The sequence below is a fragment of the Pseudophryne corroboree genome, chromosome 1, assembly GCF_028390025.1.
Source record: "Pseudophryne corroboree isolate aPseCor3 chromosome 1, aPseCor3.hap2, whole genome shotgun sequence".
NCBI lineage: Eukaryota > Metazoa > Chordata > Amphibia > Anura > Myobatrachidae > Pseudophryne > Pseudophryne corroboree.
The window spans coordinates 52,885,819-52,908,459 of record NC_086444.1 but is presented as its reverse complement, the minus strand read 5'-3'; the positions used below and the strand labels follow the sequence as shown (position 1 = coordinate 52,908,459).

At 45.5% G+C, this 22,641-nt stretch overlaps 1 protein-coding gene across 2 annotated transcripts in view; it reads left to right on the top strand.

The window, feature by feature from the left end:
* ONECUT2 (one cut homeobox 2) overlaps positions 1-22,641 on the top strand; it is an 82,054-nt gene that overhangs the window by 47,152 nt on the left and 12,261 nt on the right. The window contains exon 2 of one of the 2 annotated variants that reach the window (XM_063959662.1): positions 7,073-7,102. The exons of the other annotated variant lie outside the window; for it this stretch is intronic. Within the exon in view, the coding sequence (XP_063815732.1) occupies positions 7,073-7,102 (30 nt within the window). The remainder of the gene's footprint in view (positions 1-7,072; positions 7,103-22,641) is intronic. 2 annotated transcript variants of the gene reach the window in all.

Below are 22,641 nucleotides of genomic sequence, written 5' to 3'. Positions count from 1 at the left end.
CAGTTTTAGCATGCCCTAACAAAAAACACTTGTCAGGGCATGCTGGGTTGTTTAGTTCCACAGCAGCTGGAGTGCCTAAAACTGTTGCTTTGATCCTTTATTAACAAATGAGGAAATGTACAGGGATATAGGTATCAATTATTGGGCTTTAAACCCTTTAGACCCAGTCATTCTTATTTCCCATGACCGCTGTTCACTGCAATAAGAAATAAAGGTTTGTCCAAAATTAAGGAGACCCTTAAGATATGCGGGTACCTCCCGAAAACTAGAGATGTGCGGCTGGCCCTTTTCGTGTTTTGTGTTTTGGTTTTGGTTCTAATTCCACTTTCGTGTTTTGGTTTTGGGTTTGGGTCTGGATGATTTAAAAAAAAAACAGAAAAACAGCTAAAATCACAGAATTTGGTGGTAATTTTGCTCTTACGGTATTATTAACCTCAATAACCATAATTTCCACTCATTTCCAGTCTATTCTGAACACCTCACGCCTCACAATATTGTTTTTAGGCCAAAAGGTTGCACCGAGGTTCAGGGGCGTTTTAAGAGAGGAGGAGGCCCGTGTTCAGCCTCTTCCATTCGGGCCCCCTCCTCTCTGCCCGGAGCGCTGTAGAGTCTGAGCACTAGAGGTCTCAGACTCTACTGCGCATGTGCAGATCTCCGGGAAAATGGCGCGGCGGCCATTTTCCCCGAGATTTCTCTACTGCCCATGCGCAGAACTCCGTGAAAATGGCCGCTGAGCCATTTTCTTTCACTGTGTTCTAACAGCGCTGCGGATGCCGGTGCTGGACTTTGGAGGGGTGAGTATTTTAAAAATGGGTGCAGTGTGTGTGGTGGGGGCCCCCTCTGGACTCAGGGGCCCGTGTGCACCACACACACTGCACCCATTATAGAAACGCCAGTGCCGAGGTTGCTGGATGACTAAGCTAAGCGACACAAGTGGACAACCCAACTACCTGGCCCATCTAGGCGTGGCACTGCAGTGTCAGACAGGAGGGCAGATATAAAAAATAGTCCCCAAACAGCACATGACGCAAAGAAGAAAAAGAATTGCAATGAGGTAGTTGTATGACTAAGCCAAGCGACACAAACAATTGGCCCATCTAGGCGTGGCACTGCAGTGGCTGAATGTCGAGAGTGGGCCGCAATTGTTCGGTCCACTGACAGCATCTCCAGCACGCTCCAGTCACTTTTAAAAAAATCTGCAATTGGTGGACTTATACGGCAGTACCCCAGGACTAATATAGCAGTACCCCTGGTCTCATACGGCAGTGTCACACAGGATGGCACTTTACAAAAACTAGGCCCCAAACAGCGGCTGTGCATCATCTAGGTCAACAATGTTTAGGTCGACCACTATAGGTCGACAGGGTCAGAAGGTCGACAGGGTCAGAAGGTCGACATGTTCTAGGTCGACAGGTCAAAAGGTTGACATGAGTTTTTTATGTTTTTTTATGTTGTTTTCTTCGTAGAGTGACCGGGAACCCCAATTAGTGCACCGTGTCCCCTCGCATGACTCGCTACGCTCGCCATGCTTCGGGCAAGGTTACCGTTCCAATCATAGTCCACGTGGACCTTTAGGTATGAAAAAAAAAAAAAAAAAATTTGAAAAACTCATGTCGACCTTTTGACCTGTCGACCTAGAACATGTCGACCTTCTGACCCTGTCGCCCTTCTGACCCTGTCGACCTAGTGACTGTCGACCTATAGTGGTCGACCTAAACACTGTCGACCTAGACACTGTCGATCTTCAGACCGGATCCCCCAAACAGCACCTCATGCAAAGATATCGAAGAGGTGCAATGAGGTAGCTGTATGACTAAGCCAAGCGACACAAACAATTCCAACTGGAATTATACGTCCAAATCACTGGAATTAATTGGCAAAATCACTGGAATTATACGTCCAAATCACTGGAATTAAATGGCAAAATTTTGCTATCGCCTGCCTAGTGAAGTGGAATCTAGATGGGATTTGGTACCGGGGACACAATACCTCCATCAATTGTCTAAATCCCACTGCACTAATGGCGGATACCGGACGCACGTCTAACACCAACATAAGTGTCAAGGCCTCAGTTATGAGGGCTTCCATCGTCATGTGAAGCTGAACCACTAGTCATGAACATAGGCCAGGGCCTCAGCCGTTCCTTGCCACTCAGTGTCGTAAATGGCATATTGGCAAGTTTACGTTTCTCCTCAGACCATTTAAATTTATTTTTTGGGGTCTTTTTACTGAACTTTGGCTTTTTGGATTTTACATGCCCTCTACTATCACAATGGGCATCGGCCTTGGCAGACGACATTGAGGCCTTTCATCGTCTATGTCATGACTAGTGGCAGCAGCTTCAGCAGTAGGAGGAAGTGGTTCTTGATCTTTCCCTATTTTATCCTCCAAATTTTTGTTCTCCATTATGTTTCTGGAGTTATATAACACAATATGCGGCACAGGAGTGACTGATGGCTGATGGCCAGGACACTACTACTGGTCTGATGCAGCACAACACAACAACACTGTAAGGGACTTGTGGTTTTTATTATTATTATTATAATACTGTAGCAGTGGACATATATCAGGAGCGTATAGCACTGTGACTGCCTGGTCACTGGAATGACTGATGGCCAGGACACTACCACTGGTCTGATGCAGCACAACACAGCAACACTGTGAGGGACTTGTTGTTGTTGTTGTTATTATTATTATTATTATTATTATTATTATACGGCAGCAGTGGGCATATAGCAGCAGCGTATACCACTGTGACTGCCTGGTCACTGGAATTACTGATGGCCAGGACACTACCACTGGTCTGATGCAGGACAACACAGATAATTATACAGCAGCACTGGGCATATGGCAGCAGATGACACCACCACTGTTGAATGGTCGCTGGACTGACTGATGCCCAGGACACTACCACTGGTCTGATGCAGGACAACACAGCAACACTGTAAGGGACTTATTAAACAGCAGCACTAGACATATGGCAGCAGAGGACACCACCACTGTGATTGGACTGATGCAGCACAACACACCACCCTGAACTGATGCAGCACAACAGAGCACCCTATACAGCAGCACTGGACATATGGCAGCAGAGGACACAAGCACTGTGACTGGACAGATTCAGCACAAGCCACTGCAGAGCCGTAACTACGTGTGTGCCAGGTGTGCGCTTCCCTCATCCTAGCATTCACGTCGGCAGCAGCCAGCCAATGCGGAGGGAGGGGGACAGCTGCAGCGTCGCTGCTACCAATTACAAAGCGCTGCTGCGGCTCCCTCCTCCCCCTCCCTCCTCCTCCTTCTCCCCTGCCTCCGGAGCTGCCAGCACCGAGGAGCCTGACTGCCTGAGCCAGAGGAGAGATGGTAAGTATCATCTATCTATCTCTCTATCTCTCTCTCTATCTATCCTGTCTACCTAATGTGTAAAAGGGGGACTGGGTGTCGTAATGTGTAAAAAGGGGGACGCTGTCTGCGTAATGTGTAATAAGGGGATGCTGTCTGCTGTAATGTGTAAAAAGGGGACGCTGTCTGCTGTAATGTGTAAAAGGGGTACTCCGTCTGCCGTAATATGTAAAAGGGGGACACTGTCTGCCGTAATGTGTAAAAAGGGGACTCTGTCTGCCGTAATGTGTAAAATGGGGACACTGTCTGCCATAATGTGTAAAAAGGGGAATCTGTCCGCCGAATTGTGTAAAAGGGGCTCTACATGGTGTAGTGGCGCTACTGTGTGGCGTAATTTGAATAATGGAGACTACTGTGCACCGTAATATGAATTGGTATTATTTTGTGGCCACACCCCTTCCCCATGAAGCCACGCCCCTATATTTCTTACGTGCGCCTGCGGCGCGCACTGCCCTTATACTACATAAGGGGGGGGGGCGCCGATGCCATTTTTTGCACACAGCGCTAAAATGTCTAGTTACGGCACTGAGCCATGGACACTGAGGACACTGAGAGAATGGAGACACGTCCTCTCTGTACACTCTCCAATGCCAGAGTGAAAATGGCGTGGACGTGCGGCTCCTTATATGGAATCCAAATCCCGCGAGAATCCGACAGCGGGATGATGACGTTTTGCCTCGTTCGGGTTTCAGAGTCAGGCGGGAAAACCCGAGCCGGACTCGGAACCGGGTTCAGAGCGCGAAGTTCGGTACGGTTCGGTTCTCTGAGACCCGAACCCGCTCATCTCTACCAAAAACAACCGCAAATATTGTTTAATGAATATGCCCCTTAATGTTTGTAACCTACAGACATGGGTGGATTCAAAATGGGTGCAAGATTTGCATTGCACACGGGCTCCTGGCTTTAGAGGGGCCCCACACTGCGCACCCAGCACTCAGATTGTACTTCACTTGTGTGTCGGCAAGCATGTCCCTTCTCCTCCACGGCGCCATCTTTCCAGTGACATCTTCAGGAAGATGGCGCAGCACAGTGAAAGCAAAGACTCCGTCTCTGTGCCAGGGTCTTTGTTCTCCTGTGCGCATGCGCCATCTTCCTGAAGATGTCACTGGCAAGATGGCGTCACGTGGGAGGAGTGACCCGCTTGCCGGCGCACAAGGTAAGATGTGAATGCCTGAAGGAGTCATGTATATATATTTTACTTCACTTAAAAGTTACCAGAATAAAGAGGCAAATACTCAGAAAGTCTATTTTTCATGCAATCAATGTAACTTCTGCAATTTAGATATTACTAATGGAATTTCTGTCTTCAGTCTGGAAGACAAATAGATCCCCAGACTTTGCAGTACCATTTTTTTTACTCCTGAACAAGCTTCATAAAATACCTCCTATTGTTATTATTATTATTATTATTATTATTATTATTTCGGAAAATATAATTAGAATGAATTACGTTTTAATGACTTCATAATCTTATTATGCAAGCACCTTAAAGTGACATAATCAGTGTACAGGACCCTTTTAGTTGAGTGGCCGGGACCCCGGAAAGCATTTGCGCAGCACTAGAATGTTTTCTGTACACGCACCATGTGTAGAAAGCTGATGCAGACACTTTACATTTAGCCATGAAAGGATTAAGCTTTCACAATTTTTTTAACAGATGTAATAAAAAGACCTTTCCGTTCCTGAGAGCATTTGCACCACAATGGAGCATACGGCTAGTATAGTGATTTATTAATAGTACTTACCATCTAGTAACTAGCTCTTCCTGGAAACAGCGTAGTCACTAACGACTTTCCATATATATTTGATAGCGAGCACGGTGCAGTATCCCTACCCACGCTCTGCCCTATAACTGTTCCCTGTAAGCTTATATATCACCTGATCACCCACTCCATCAGCTCTGTGCATGCATACATAGAAGATAATACCATGCATTACCTCAAGAGATGCTACCAACGTTGGGATTAATGAAGGATTCCTTTTGCATAGATGTCAACTGTTCCAAAATATTTGTGCTTTATAAATTAACATTTATTGTTGTATATCAAATGGCAAAAAAAAAGTCATAATTAAACTCAGTAAAAATGACAATCCGAGGACTGTACTGCGTACTTACCTACTTTAAAAAAAACATTTCAGGGAGATAGTGAAAGTAACACATATCAGTGCGGGCATGTACTGCTACATCTTAGAGTCGGCCCATAAAAATGACTTACATACAAATGTAAATGAGCCCCAAAGCAGTTAGTAAGATCTACTTGTTGATGAAACGACACTGATACATTTCAGAGCTTGCTCGTGTATTGTGTTTTACATGTGGTTCCATATAAGTGGCCGTGAGAAACCTTATTTAAAAATGCATGTAGCCGTAGGTATCGTTGTGCCTTATAAGTTATAACCAATGCAGGGAAATGTCACTGATGATCCCATCTGATTGTATTTATTCTAGATTTCTCTGATATATAACAGCTAGATAATGGGGGTAAGGTGCAATAAGGGAGATTTCTAGACTCTTCAGGGAGTCAGGGAGATTACTACTACTTCAGGGAGTCTCCCTGACAATCAGGGAGTGTTGGCAAGTTGTGCTGCACTGATGCAAGTTCCACCAGCCAAGCATTTAGTAGTGGAGCATTTAGCTGAATGTCCTCTGTAGCAAAGTGTCGCTTGGAAATGTTTGCAACGTTTTCTTTGCCACTGTATCTTGTTTCTGTATAATTTGACCATTAAAATATAAAGATATACTATGCTTGTTTTAGTACTATAATTTAGTTTCCATGTGATTGGGCCAATCTGTTCCTGCCTGCCCAACTCTCGGACACTCTTATCCGGTGACATATTGTTTGTCTGTATCACATCTTGTTAACATTTCAATTAAATATATTTACTAAAGACAAAAATATATCATCAGAATCATATTTACTGTACAATGAGGGTCCTAATGGTGATCAACCAGAGAGGTTTCCGCACAGACCAAGGTCCCAATGACCACATTCTATATAGTGTGTGCAAACAACAGCCAATATGCCGTGGTCACAGGGCAGATGCGTTTTGCAAGTGGCCCTTGAAGAGGTTTTTAGAATAAGAATCATAGTGGGATTTTCTCTACTGGTATTAGTGAGTTGCCCCTGACAGCACGCTGATACGGACTTCAGAAAAAGAAGGTTGTTTTGTTTCACGTGTGACAATTTTTTTTCTTGATGTTCAATAGTCTGTGGAGGTGGGAGCTGGTATATATATATATATATATATATTTATTTATTTATTTAAAAAAAAACACAGCACACAGTAATGAAAATTAAGTTGGTGGTGCAGGGTTAAGAAGGGGTTAAATATAAGCACCCACTTTTTCCAGCACACAGAAAAAGAAAAAAACAGCACTCATGTTTTGATGGAAAAAGAGAGCTACAGCTGACATATGGACTCCTATGGATGTGTGAGAATAATGAGATCCTCTTTTTAGATCAAAATGTGAGTGCTGGTTTTTTCTTTTTCTGTGTGCTGGAAAAAGTGAGTGCCTATATACATATATATATATATATATATATATATATATATATATATATATATAAAATTAAGCTGTACAAAATTTCAAATGTAATATTTTTACACAATAATACAAGTTTTAATTATATTTTTGTTTCTTTTCATATTTACACTTGATGTTACTGCGCAGCTCCCGAGTTCTCCAGTATCTTGAAATCCTGTAAGTGACTGTTCTTATAATACCAGGCTGTTTCATTTGGGGACATGTTTCTGGGGGTGATGGGGGGGGGGGGGGGTGATGTTATGACTTGCACCTGGTGCGTAATAGTGTTTATACTAGACCCAGATTTATACAGTTTTTTATAGCAATTATTTTAGATTAGGTTTTATAAAGGTCCCATTGTTATATTTTCTTATTGTTTTAATGAAGTCATCTATGTGTCGTAGGGGCTGATTTTGTGTTGGAAACAAAGAAAGTAAGAGCAAGTAGAATTATGATACAACCATTTTGCACTGCGTGGGGAGGATGGGCAGATCTAAAATATGCAAAAATATTTAGGAGCATATTTATCAGGGTTTTAGACCCAGAAATGATAATTTCTTATCGCCGCTATTTGCGGCAATAAGGAATTATATACTGGCCGGATTTATTACAATACACATGCAGGGACAGAGGCTGAAAAAGGAGCACATCCCTGTGATGTGTAAGACGGGAAGTGATGGCTAATGCAATCACTCCGCTTGTCTATTGGGACGCTGCAGACAGCACTCCTGCGTATGCGCACACCCGATGTGCAGTAGCCACTGCTGAATTAACATGAGGGCAACTAGGGCGGTCGCCCAGCGGCCCCACACATTGCTACATCCCTAGCGTGGGTTGGTACTGTGGCATTTAGAGGTCTATGTACTAAGACTTGGAGATAAAGAGGATGGAGATAAAGTACCAGCCAATCAGCTGCTGGTTGACATTTTTCAAACACAGCCTGTAACATGGCAGTTAGGGGCTGATTGTCTAATACTTTGGGGTCTATTTACTAAGACTTGGACGGAGATAAACTGGACGGAGATAAAGTACCAGCCAAACAGCTCCTACCTGCCATGTCACAGGCTGGGTTTGAAAAATGACAGTTAGGAGCTGATTGGCTGGTACTTTATCGCCAGCGACTTTATCTCCGTCCAACGCTTAGTAAATAGACCCTTTTATGTTTCTCCACTTTATCTCTCTCCACTGCTTAGTACATATAGACTCCTCAATATGATCTAGGGGGAACTAACGGCACCAGCACACCATTTTGACAATTTTATTTGTAGGGTCCCCCACAAGTTCGTTGCTCTAGGGCCCCCACTACCCTTAATCCAGCCTTTGCAATGATTTTGGTGGTCTGTGTTCATGGGCAACAGCAGCTAAGAGCATCTGGAGAATGCTTCCCAGTCCGGAGCCTATCAGCCTATCAGCTCCCATATAAAACTATTGGGGCTGCTCCATTTTTTGTGGGTACTCTTCGAAAACGTGTGTTTTGGGGGACAGTCCGCAAATATTTTTTTTATAAATAGGCCCTTTAGATTTGAGAGGGGTGTGTCCAAACTCAAATCTAAATTGCAGTGTAATAAATACAGCTATCCATCATGTGTGGGCTACATGCAAAAGCAGACAGTATTTACCCTGCATGAAAAAAATATATATATATTTGCTACTCTTGCATTGCAGCATGGTTTGTCCAAGATATAAAGTTCCTTGTTTTTTTTGTTTTTGTTTTTTTATTCCCAACGTTTTTTTGTTGTTGTTGTGATCTTAGGTTTGTCCACTTTGGCCAACCACTCCTAATCAAACATGCTCCCACATGTATAGGAAATAGGGGGGTCCCATTGCAGGAATACATGCGACACAGGCGTGACTCTTGATGCTGATAATTCAGATGTGGATGGAGTTGCTATGACTTCCTTGGAAGCAGCATTGATAGCGCTATAGAGTGATGCAGCAGGAGGCGTCTATTACAAGCAGACGCCTCCTGCTGCGATAGTGACCCCACCTGCGTCCCATAATGCAGTATTGGATCAACCACACACCATCAGGCGGCTTGCAGAACCCATGGGGACACGAAAGCCGCCAGTCACAGAGGCCAGGAAATCTCCGTCCAACGACGGAGATCCATGGCCTCTTCCCTTCCCTTAAACGCTGGCACCACCCCTCCATTTTTGGAAACGGAGGCCATCACCTCCCCCTGACCGATAGTCTCCTGCCATCCTGATGTCTACATCACAGGACCCGTTTATGCACGCACAGATGCACCGGGTCCTGCGCATACGCAAAGTGCAGATAATCGGTACTCTGTGACACACAAAGCAACTCCAACCACATCTGAATAACCTCCTATATCTGTAGCAGCGGAATATTTCTTTCCAACATTTTTATCATTTCATCATAGACTACGATTGGGAATAGTAATCTGTACACGCAGTACACTAATTGGGGTCACATGTGGTTTCACATACTGTAGAAAATTACACACACAAAAAAAACAAAAAAAACCTTGTGTCGATCAATTTTGTGTTAACCTTTTGGCTCTGTTGACCTTTTGACCCCGTTGACTTATTGCATGTCGACCATATGGGGTTCACTTATTGACTGTTGACCTAATTCTGGTCGACCCAATGATCTACACCCGACCTAGTAGGCTTACCTGATCTATCAACTGAAGGGGGGCCATAGGCGTGTCTGTAATGTGTGCAGGGGGTGCTGTACCCCACCCGTGTAATGCTTTTTGGATAGATGGCACCGCGCAGTGAATGAAAGCAAAAACTCTGGCACTGTGCTAGGCTGTACGGAAGGGGGGATTTGGACAGGAGTTTTCCCCCTGATGTTACTATGCCTCTGTGAGGGACGAACTTATGGGGTCATTCCGAGTTGATCACTCGCTAGCTATTTTTTTGCAGTGCTGCGATCAGATAGTCGCCGCCTATAGGGGAGTGTATTTTCGCTTTGCAAGTGTGCGAACGCTTGTGCAGCTGAGCGTTACAAAAAATTTTTGTGCAGTTTCTGAGTAGGTCTGAACTTACTCAGCCGCTGCGATCACTTCAGCCTGTCCGGTCCCGGAATTGACGTCAGACACCCGCCCTGCAAACGCTTGGACACACCTGCGTTTTCCCAACCACTCCCTGAAAACAGTCAGTTGACACCCACAAACGCCTTCTTCCTATCAATCTTCTTGCGATCGGCTGTGGGAATGGATTCTTCGTTAAATCCATCACCCTGCACCGATCCGCTTTGCACCCGTACGACGCGCCTGCGCATTGCGGTGCATACGCATGCGCAGTTTTGCCGCGTTTTGACCTGATTGCAGCGCTGCAAAAAATAGCTAGCGTGCAATCAGGTCGGAATGACCCCCTTAGATACAATACAATCTGTGCAGCTTTTTAAATACCTTCAGTATACCTTGTTCTAGAGCAGAGTTTTCCAAACTTCACGACTGCAGTCCAGGTTTTAAGGATATCCATGCTTGAGGTTAGATGGCTAAATCAAATTGACTGAGGCACCTATTAAGCCACCTGTGCTCAAGCACCGATAACCTGGACTGTAATGGCGGAGTTTGGGAAACTGTGTTCTAGAGGAAGGAAGTTTTAGGCTGTATTTATTAAAGGGACAGATGCCTCTAGAAAAAAAGACTTTTCCACCTCTATCAAGGCTTCCCAGGTCTCACATATTTAGCAAGGATCGTGCCGCCACACGCTGCAGTCCTTCTTTTGTTACTGCCATCTGTGAATCGCATACTTACCTACATTGTATTTCTCCTGTGACATCACTGAGCCCCGCCCCCGCATTGGGAAATGCTGCGATTCGCGGGTCCGCGGGAAGGGGGCGGGGCTAAAATGCCGGATTTGCGTCATTTTAACCCCTTCTCCACCCGACGGACCCGCGAATTCGGGAGGTTATCTCTCCATCCTGCTCGCATCACTAGGGTGCGAGCAGGATGCGGGAGACCTGCCCACTCTTCCCGGGGTGCGGGGGGCTACCCCAAAAAACGGGAGCCTCCCGCAGCTTCCGGGAGAGTAGGTAAGTATGGTGAATCGCCATAGCAGAAGACAAAAATGCATTATTACTTAGGTAAATAAAACATTTTTGAATTGAGAAATCTGTCAAAATATATTGCTATTTATTTTCTTCAGTCATTTGGGTAAATGTATGAAGCAGTGAGCCAGTGGAGAAGTTGCCCATGGCAACCAATCAGCTGCTCTGTATAATTTTATAGTATGCAAATTATAAATGTTACGTCAATGCTGATTGGTTGCCATAGGCAACTTCTGCACTGTCTCACTTCTCCATTCTTATCACTGCTTCATACATTTACCCCATGGTGTGCAGTTCACACCAGCCCCTGGGTCCAGAGGGGGGCACACCTGCACCCATTTATTATACTTACCTCTCAGGGACAAAGTCCAGTGGTGTTGCTGCACAGATCACCAGGAAAATTCTGCTGCAGCCACTGTCCCGGAGATTTGTGCACGTGCAAAAATCATCCGCGAATGCGCAGTAGACTCAAGCAAGGTCCCAGGGTCTAGTCACATGTTCCACCAGAGAGAGGAGGCACGTGGTTCCCCTGATGTACCACTGATCCCCCTATGGTGGGACGCTGGTGCAGTGCTGTCTGCCTTTTTTGCCAAAGCAGTTGATGGAGCAGCAGGGTCAGGAAAAGTAGAACAAGTTTCATTTTCCCTGTCCCTGCAACTTCCCTTGCCACTTCATTGACCTTATCAATGCTTTAATGACTTTGTTAAACCCTGGGTTAAGCGTCCACATACCGTCCGCTCTTATGGAATAGCCTGGGCAAGACTTAGGGTGGATAGAGCTGCAATATGATGTGTGTAAATGCCTGTGTACATGCGTGTGTATGTGTACCAGTGTGTGTGTGTGTGTGTGTGTGTGTGTGTGTGTGTATGTGTGTGTGTGTTTGTGTGCTTGTTGTATCTTTTGTCGTAATACAAAAAAATTTCTAATATCTAAGAAAAGAAAATTCTAGCAAGACATATTAAATAGGGCTGTATGTTGGGTCACAGAGACGTCTGAAACCTAAACCGGTGACATCACTGAGTCACATACACAATGTTCGGATGTTTAGCAATTAGCGGGTACTAGACGAACATATAATTTTTTATCACTGCTGTTTTCAGTAATAATAAATTATTGGTCACCTAGGTTTATTAACAAACACTCGCAGGGACAAAGGCTGGGCTCTGGAATAAACCCACGTGCAGAAGATATCATGGGATGTAGTCATGTGACCGACGGCTACATCCTGCCCCCCTCTTAGCAGGGACTATTCCCACTCATGAGTGTCCACAAAACCCATGGAGTGGAAATAAAACCTGTGGTGAGTGCAGCGATCCCGCAAGGAATTTCGTTGCGCTCGATCACACTCTTCCGCCCCCCTTCCCCCCCCAGGCATTCTGCTGCCGAGATATATAAGTCTGTTTAGCACTGCAGACCATAGTCCCCGTTATTCTCAACGGGGACTGTGATCTGACCCTATGCACCGTGCTACAAAAATTGTAGCTTCTCAGACTTTGGCCCCGTCAGTATCACCATCTTCAGGTGCTATAGAGGCATTCTCACAGGAGAGGGATCTTGTGATCCCTCTCGCACAACCTCCATTCTCCACAGAAGATTTGGTGAAAATGACACTGCCACGCATGCGCAGTGTCATAGAAGACAGCCTTTTGTCACAGCTGAATCACTGCAATGACATGTCCAGAGAGAAGACCCATACTTACGTAAAGGACGCTAATAACCAGACCCCTAAGCCCCATGACATCACAGCTGCAGCCTTTTGCTGTAGACTTGTCACTGTACCGCTGCACTTTGTTAAGTGTTGACTCTGGAGTGATGAAAGTATCTAGCGAGTCCCGGACTCTGGCAGCAAAACCAGTTACCATTTTTATGTGTAGCTCTTAAGGACACAGAGAAGCCCATTAATTATTAGATAGCTTTGGTCTATATATATTTATGCTTTATATAACATATATTTCTAGGAGAAGAGAGCTGCTAAGAGCATAAAGAGCATTTGTAAGCAAGTACGGAGACAAGCCTGAAAGCTCTGCCATCCCTATATAATAGCTGAATTACTGCAATTCCAGTTAAAAATAAATGTGCGCCAGGGCTTGTAGACTCAGCATGAGAGAGGAAGCCGGCTTACAACGCACTGTTTCCTAGGTGCTTTCACCTCTTCTTGAAAATCACAATATTTTGTTGGTGTTAATATTGAGAAAGCAGGACTAGTGTAGGACTTTACAAGCCTAATACAGCCCAATGACCAATATATACAGTAGGGAATACATATGATATCCCGGCAGGCGGCTGTCAGTATAGAGACATTGGCATCCCGTCTGCCAGAATCCTGTCAGTTTCTGTGCCCGGTGGCTGCTGCACTCGCCACGGATTCTATTCGCACTCGGTTGGTGGCATGGACCAACCAACCGAGTGGGTATACAAGGAGGTGGTCGGGATTCCGGGTGTCTGTATTTTACTGGCTGTTGGGATTCCGGCATTGGTCTCCTGAACGCCGAGATCCCGACAGCTGGTATTTTAACTGCATCCCATACAGTAGTAGAAACTCTTGCCCAGTATACACTGTAGTAAAGTTCTATGTAAATGATAGCTCTGTCATCAGTCAATACAGTATCCCAACATCATGACCTGAATATAATACAGGCAACTTATCAGTATGCAGTACAGCCTAGAGATGAGCGCCTGAAATTTTTCGGGTTTTGTGTTTTGGTTTTGGGTTCGGTTCCGCGGCCGTGTTTTGGGTTCGAACGCGTTTTGGCAAAACCTCACCGAATTTTTTTTTGTCGGATTCGGGTGTGTTTTGGATTCGGGTGTTTTTTTCAAAAAACACTAAAAAACAGCTTAAATCATAGAATTTGGGGGTCATTTTGATCCCAAAGTATTATTAACCTCAAAAACCATAATTTACACTCATTTTCAGTCTATTCTGAATACCTCACACCTCACAATATTATTTTTAGTCCTAAAATTTGCACCGAGGTCGCTGTGTGAGTAAGATAAGCGACCCTAGTGGCCGACACAAACACCGGGCCCATCTAGGAGTGGCACTGCAGTGTCACGCAGGATGTCCCTTCCAAAAAAACCTCCCCAAACAGCACATGACGCAAAGAAAAAAAGAGGCGCAATGAGGTAGCTGTGTGAGTAAGATTAGCGACCCTAGTGGCCGACACAAACACCGGGCCCATCTAGGAGTGGCACTGCAGTGTCACGCAGGATGGCCCTTCCAAAAAACCCTCCCCAAACAGCACATGACGCAAAGAAAAAAAGAGGCGCAATGAGGTAGCTGTGTGAGTAAGATTAGCGACCCTAGTGGCCGACACAAACACCGGGCCCATCTAGGAGTGGCACTGCAGTGTCACGCAGGATGTCCCTTCCAAAAAACCCTCCCCAAACAGCACATGACGCAAAGAAAAAAAGAGGCGCAATGAGGTAGCTGTGTGAGTAAGATTAGCGACCCTAGTGGCCGACACAAACACCGGGCCCATCTAGGAGTGGCACTGCAGTGTCACGCAGGATGTCCCTTCCAAAAAACCCTCCCCAAACAGCACATGACGCAAAGAAAAAAAGAGGCGCAATGAGGTAGCTGACTGTGTGAGTAAGATTAGCGACCCTAGTGGCCGACACAAACACCGGGCCCATTTAGGAGTGGCACTGCAGTGTCACGCAGGATGTCCCTTCCAAAAAACCCTCCCCAATCAGCACATGATGCAAAGAAAAAGAAAAGAAAAAAGAGGTGCAAGATGGAATTGTCCTTGGGCCCTCCCACCCACCCTTATGTTGTATAAACAAAACAGGACATGCACACTTTAACCAACCCATCATTTCAGTGACAGGGTCTGCCACACGACTGTGACTGATATGACGGGTTGGTTTGGACCCCCCCAAAAAAAGAAGCAATTAATCTCTCCTTGCACAAACTGGCTCTACAGAGGCAAGATGTCCACCTCATCATCACCCTCCGATATATCACCGTGTACATCCCCCTCCTCACAGATTATCAATTCGTCCCCACTGGAATCCACCATCTCAGCTCCCTGTGTACTTTGTGGAGGCAATTGCTGCTGGTCAATGTCTCCGCGGAGGAATTGATTATAATTCATTTTAATGAACATCATCTTCTCCACATTTTCTGGATGTAACCTCGTACGCCGATTGCTGACAAGGTGAGCGGCGGCACTAAACACTCTTTCGGAGTACACACTTGTGGGAGGGCAACTTAGGTAGAATAAAGCCAGTTTGTGCAAGGGCCTCCAAATTGCCTCTTTTTCCTGCCAGTATAAGTACGGACTGTGTGACGTGCCTACTTGGATGCGGTCACTCATATAATCCTCCACCATTCTATCAATGTTGAGAGAATCATATGCAGTGACAGTAGACGACATGTCCGTAATCGTTGTCAGGTCCTTCAGTCCGGACCAGATGTCAGCATCAGCAGTCGCTCCAGACTGCCCTGCATCACCGCCAGCGGGTGGGCTCGGAATTCTGAGCCTTTTCCTCGCACCCCCAGTTGCGGGAGAATGTGAAGGAGGAGATGTTGACAGGTCGCGTTCCGCTTGACTTGACAATTTTGTCACCAGCAGGTCTTTCAACCCCAGCAGACTTGTGTCTGCCGGAAAGAGAGATCCAAGGTAGGCTTTAAATCTAGGATCGAGCACGGTGGCCAAAATGTAGTGCTCTGATTTCAACAGATTGACCACCCGTGAATCCTTGTTAAGCGAATTAAGGGCTCCATCCACAAGTCCCACATGCCTAGCGGAATCGCTCCGTATTAGCTCCTCCTTCAATGTCTCCAGCTTCTTCTGCAAAAGCCTGATGAGGGGAATGACCTGACTCAGGCTGGCAGTGTCTGAACTGACTTCACGTGTGGCAAGTTCAAAGGGCATCAGAACCTTGCACAACGTTGAAATCATTCTCCACTGCGCTTGAGACAGGTGCATTCCACCTACTATATCGTGCTCAATTGTATAGGCTTGAATGGCCTTTTGCTGCTCCTCCAACCTCTGAAGCATATAGAGGGTTGAATTCCACCTCGTTACCACTTCTTGCTTCAGATGATGGCAGGGCAGGTTCAGTAGTTTTTGGTGGTGCTCCAGTCTTCTGTACGTGGTGCCTGTACGCCGAAAGTGTCCCGCAATTCTTCTGGCCACCGACAGCATCTCTTGCATGCCCCTGTCGTTTTTTAAAAAATTCTGCACCACCAAATTCAAGGTATGTGCAAAACATGGGACGTGCTGGAATTTGCCCATATTTAATGCACACACAATATTGCTGGCGTTGTCCGATGCCACAAATCCACAGGAGAGTCCAATTGGGGTAAGCCATTCCGCGATGATCTTCCTCAGTTGCCGTAAGAGGTTTTCAGCTGTGTGCGTATTCTGGAAAGCGGTGATACAAAGCGTAGCCTGCCTAGGAAAGAGTTGGCGTTTGCGAGATGCTGCTACTGGTGCCGCCGCTGCTGTTCTTGCGGCGGGAGTCCATACATCTACCCAGTGGGCTGTCACAGTCATATAGTCCTGACCCTGCCCTGCTCCACTTGTCCACATGTCCGTGGTTAAGTGGACATTGGGTACAACTGCATTTTTTAGGACACTGGTGAGTCTTTTTCTGACGTCCGTGTACATTCTCGGTATCGCCTGCCTAGAGAAGTGGAACCTAGATGGTATTTGGTAACGGGGGCACACTGCCTCAATAAATTGTCTAGTTCCCTGTGAACTAACGGCGGATACCGGACGCACGTCTAACACCAACATAGTTGTCAAGGCCTCAGTTATCCGCTTTGCAGCAGGATGACTGCTGTGATATTTCATCTTCCTCGCAAAGGACTGTTGAACAGTCAATTGCTTACTGGAAGTAGTACAAGTGGGCTTACGACTTCCCCTCTGGGATGACCATCGACTCCCAGCAGCAACAACAGCAGCGCCAGCAGCAGTAGGCGTTACACGCAAGGATGCATCGGAGGAATCCCAGGCAGGAGAGGAATCGTCAGAATTGCCAGTGACATGGCCTGCAGGACTATTGGCATTCCTGGGGAAGGAGGAAATTGACACTGAGGGAGTTGGTGGGGTGGTTTGCGTGAGCTTGGTTACAAGAGGAAGGGATTTACTGGTCAGTGGACTGCTTCCGCTGTCACCCAAAGTTTTTGAACTTGTCACTGACTTATTATGAATGCGCTGCAGGTGACGTATAAGGGAGGATGTTCCGAGGTGGTTAACGTCCTTACCCCTACTTATTACAGCTTGACAAAGGGAACACACGGCTTGACACCTGTTGTCCGCATTTCTGGTGAAATACCTCCACACCGAAGAGCTGATTTTTTTGGTATTTTCACCTGGCATGTCAACGGCCCTATTCCTCCCACGGACAACAGGTGTCTCCCCGGGTGCCTGACTTAAACAAACCACCTCACCATCAGAATCCTCCTGGTCAATTTCCTCCCCAGCGCCAGCAACACCCATATCCTCCTCATCCTGGTGTACTTCAACACTGACATCTTCAATCTGACTATCAGGAACTGGACTGCGGGTGCTCCTTCCAGCACTTGCAGGGGGCGTGCAAATGGTGGAAGGCGCATGCTCTTCACGTCCAGTGTTGGGAAGGTCAGGCATCGCAACCGACACAATTGGACTCTCCTTGTGGATTTGGGATTTCGAAGAATGCACAGTTCTTTGCTGTGCTGCTTTTGCCAGCTTGAGTCTTTTCATTTTTCTAGCGAGAGGCTGAGTGCTTCCATCCTCATGTGAAGCTGAACCACTAGCCATGAACATAGGCCAGGGCCTCAGCCGTTCCTTGCCACTCCGTGTCGTAAATGACATATTGGCAAGTTTACGCTTCTCCTCCGACAATTTTATTTTAGGTTTTGGAGTCCTTTTTTTTCTGATATTTGGTGTTTTGGATTTGACATGCTCTGTACTATGACATTGGGCATCGGCCTTGGCAGACGACGTTGCTGGCATTTCATCGTCTCGGCCATGACTAGTGGCAGCAGCTTCAGCACGAGGTGGAAGTGGATCTTGATCTTTCCCTAATTTTGGAACCTCAACATTTTTGTTCTCCATATTTTAATAGGCACAACTAAAAGGCACCTCAGGTAAACAATGGAGATGGATACTAGTATACAATTATGGACTGCCTGCCGAGTGCAGACACAGAGGTAGCCACAGCCGTGAACTACCGTACTGTACTGTGTCTGCTGCTAATATAGACTGGTTGATAAAGAGATGTCTATGTAACTATGTATGTATAAAGAAGAAAGAAAAAAAAACCACGGTTAGGTGGTATACAATTATGGACGGACTGCCTGCCGAGTGCAGACACAGAGGTAGCCACAGCCGTGAACTACCGTACTGTACTGTGTCTGCTGCTAATAATATAGACTGGTTGATAAAGAGATGTCGTAGTAGTATGTATGTATAAAGAAGAAAGAAAAAAAAACCACGGTTAGGTGGTATACAATTATGGACGGACTGCCTGCCGAGTGCAGACACAGAGGTAGCCACAGCCGTGAACTACCGTACTGTACTGTGTCTGCTGCTAATATAGACTGGTTGATAAAGAGATGTCTATGTAACTATGTATGTATAAAGAAGAAAGAAAAAAAAACCACGGTTAGGTGGTATACAATTATGGACGGACTGCCTGCCGAGTGCAGACACAGAGGTAGCCACAGCCGTGAACTACCGTACTGTACTGTGTCTGCTGCTAATATAGACTGGTTGATAAAGAGATGTCTATGTAACTATGTATGTATAAAGAAGAAAGAAAAAAAAACCACGGTTAGGTGGTATACAATTATGGACGGACTGCCTGCCGAGTGCAGACACAGAGGTAGCCACAGCCGTGAACTACCGTACTGTACTGTGTCTGCTGCTAATATAGACTGGTTGATAAAGAGATGTCTATGTAACTATGTATGTATAAAGAAGAAAGAAAAAAAAACCACGGTTAGGTGGTATACAATTATGGACGGACTGCCTGCCGAGTGCAGACACAGAGGTAGCCACAGCCGTGAACTACCGTACTGTACTGTGTCTGCTGCTAATATAGACTGGTTGATAAAGAGATGTCTATGTAACTATGTATGTATAAAGAAGAAAGAAAAAAAAAACCACGGTTAGGTGGTATACAATTATGGACGGACTGCCTGCCGAGTGCAGACACAGAGGTAGCCACAGCCGTGAACTACCGTACTGTACTGTGTCTGCTGCTAATATAGACTGGTTGATAAAGAGATGTCTATGTAACTATGTATGTATAAAGAAGAAAGAAAAAAAAACCACGGTTAGGTGGTATACAATTATGGACGGACTGCCTGCCGAGTGCAGACACAGAGGTAGCCACAGCCGTGAACTACCGTACTGTACTGTGTCTGCTGCTAATATAGACTGGTTGATAAAGAGATGTCGTAGTAGTATGTATGTATAAAGAAGAAAAAAAAACCACGGTTAGGTGGTATACAATTATGGACGGACGGACTGCCGAGTGCAGACACAGAGGTAGCCACAGCCGTGAACTACCGTACTGTGTCTGCTGCGACTGGATGATAAATGATATAAAAAATATATATATATCACTACTGCAGCCGGACAGGTATATATTATATATTATATAATGACGGACCTGCTGGACACTGTCTGTCAGCAGAATGAGTTTTATTTTTATAGAATAAAAAAAACAACAACACACAAGTGAAGTCACACGACGAGTGTTTAACTTTTTCAGGCAATCACAATATAAGTATACTACTAACTATACTGGTGGTCAGTGTGGTCAGGTCACTGGTCAGTCACACTGGCAGTGGCACTCCTGCAGCAAAAGTGTGCACTGTTTAATTTTAATATAATATTATGTACTCCTGGCTCCTGCTATAACCTATAACTGGCACTGCAGTGCTCCCCAGTCTCCCCCACCCACAATTATAAGCTGTGTGAGCTGAGCAGTCAGACAGATATATAATATATATAGATGATGCAGCACACTGGGCTGAGCCTGAGCAGTGCACACAGATATGGTATGTGACTGAGTCACTGTGTGTATCGCTTTTTTCAGGCAGAGAACGGATATATTAAATAAACTGCACTGTCTGGTGGTCACTCACTATATAATATTATGTACTCCTGGCTCCTGCTATAACCTATAACTGGCACTGCAGTGCTCCCCAGTCTCCCCCACAATTATAAGCTGTGTGAGCTGAGCAGTCAGACAGATATATAATATATATAGATGATGCAGCACACTGGGCTGAGCCTGAGCAGTGCACACAGATATGGTATGTGACTGAGTCACTGTGTGTATCGCTTTTTTCAGGCAGAGAACGGATATATTAAATAAACTGCACTGTCTGGTGGTCACTCACTAGTAAACTCTCTGCACTCTCTACACTTCTACAGTACTCCTCCTAGTCCTAAGCTCCAGTAAATCTCTCTCTCTTATAATCTAAATGGAGAGGACGCCAGCCACGTCCTCTCACTATCAATCTCAATGCACGTGTGAAAATGGCGGCGACGCGCGGCTCCTTATATAGAATCCGAGTCTCGCGAGAATCCGACAGCGTCATGATGACGTTCGGGCGCGCTCGGGTTAACCGAGCAAGGCGGGAGGATCCGAGTCTGCTCGGACCCGTGAAAAAAACCATGAAGTTCGGGCGGGTTCGGATTCAGAGAAACCAAACCCGCTCATCTCTAGTACAGCCCATGTTCAATATGGCAATATGGCCATGTGCTCAGTATGTGATATAGCCCTATGGTCAGTATATTACAGTGGTTCTCAAAATTAGGTCCTCAGGACCCCACACGGTTCACGCTTTCCATGTCACCCAGCAGGTGCTCTGTGTATCACCAACTGTCACGTTTTAAAAATCTACAGGTGACCTGCAAAACATGAACCGTATGGGGTCCTGAGGACTGAGTTTGAGAACCTGTGGTATATGATATGTACCTATGGCCAGAGCTGGGGCTTCGGCGCATTTAAAAATTCAAATGGGGGAGCCACACCTACCGCCAGTGAGTCAGTTTGGGATGACAGCTGGTGGCAGTTGGTGCGGCTCCCCTATTTGAATTTTGGACTGCGCTGCAGCCCCGCCTCTGCAACCGCCACTGGTTATAACTGAAAACAAGTGGTAGGGCGATTTTTAGCAATAACATTTTCATAGAAAAAGTTTTGAAGCCTTGGACATAAGGGGTTGTTGGCAATTGTAAAGCAATCAAAGTTGTATATTTGCTCATTTACAATGCGCATATAAAACATACATGGTCTGTTTACAGGGGCTTCATTGGGGGATCATATGAATGTCATTTAACTATGTAATTTAACTACATTTATGAGAAGAAAATAAAAAAGAAGACGCTATCTATTTCTGACAGGCTTTATTACAAAATGTTATTGTGTTATTTACGTTTTATGATTTTGTGCAGTAGCCCTCTGAGACAGTAGGTGGCGCTATAGAGAGAGCTTGGCATGCATTTTCTAAATGTCTGAAAACAGAATACATCACCTCTTAAAGGCATGGAAAGGCATTACATTAGATCTAAGCATGCAATGACGTCTCGAGAAGGTGCAAATTGTTGTTCCTACTAATCCTGTCTTTGAGATACTCATTTCGCTATTTTATTTACATAGGGGCATATGCATCAACGCTTGGAGAGATATAAAGTGGACGGAGATAAAGTACCAACCAACCAGCTCCTAACTGTCACTTCACAGGCTGTGTTTGAAAAATGACAGGAGCTGATTGGTTGGTACTTTATCTCTGTCCACTGTATCTCTCTTCAAGCGTTGATGCTTATGCCCCAAACTCTGAATTATTCACATATTATGATAAACCCTATTAGCAGCCTAAAACATCCTTTAGTAAAATATTTCCTATAATAGGCAAAACGACTTAAATTACTAAATTACTGTAGCTCCTGTCATTTTTTTAATCACAGCCTGTAAAATGAAAGTTACAAGCTGGTTGGTTAGTGTTTTATCTCTCTCTACTTTATCTCTCACCACACATTGATAAACACCCTTCCCCCCTATAAAGTGAAACACCAATAAGCAATATTTTACTACTCTACTATCCTGCGGAATGTGATCATGCGAGATTCTGATGGAACCAAGTGGTTAATTCAATAGTACTCCTATATTTTACATAGGCTGGCCAATTCCGGAATCAGGATCGGCGGGATCCCGAGATTTAGGCTAAAAATCGTCCGGGATTCAATCCCGTGATTGGAAACTCCAATCCCGGGGATTTCGGGACCAGGCGGCCAATTGTTTTTTTTTTAATGCCCGGCAGCGTTGAGCGTCCTCAGGAGGCTCAGACACCGCCCGGCTCCCCATGCGCAACATGACGTGAAGTCAGTGGTCACGCTGTGTAGCCAACCACCCGTCACACGCCGCACGGACCTCACACCGAAGGAAGTGACCCACCTGACCTCTCAGGTATCATGTGTGCGTGGCGATGCGGGACAGGGTAGCGTGGAGCGGGAGGTGACTACACAGTAAACAAACCAATCCCAGGAATCCCGGAAATCCCGGGATTGACCATTTTTCAATCCCAATACCCGGGATTTAAAAAATGGCCCGGGATTGGCCACCCTAATTTTACAGTAGGGGATACATTATTCCATATATTTATTTTAAATGCTGAAACTGGCCGTTCCCTGCCTGGTGCACTAAACTCGCAGAGAAATCAGTACTCCCAGATCTTGCTAAATAAT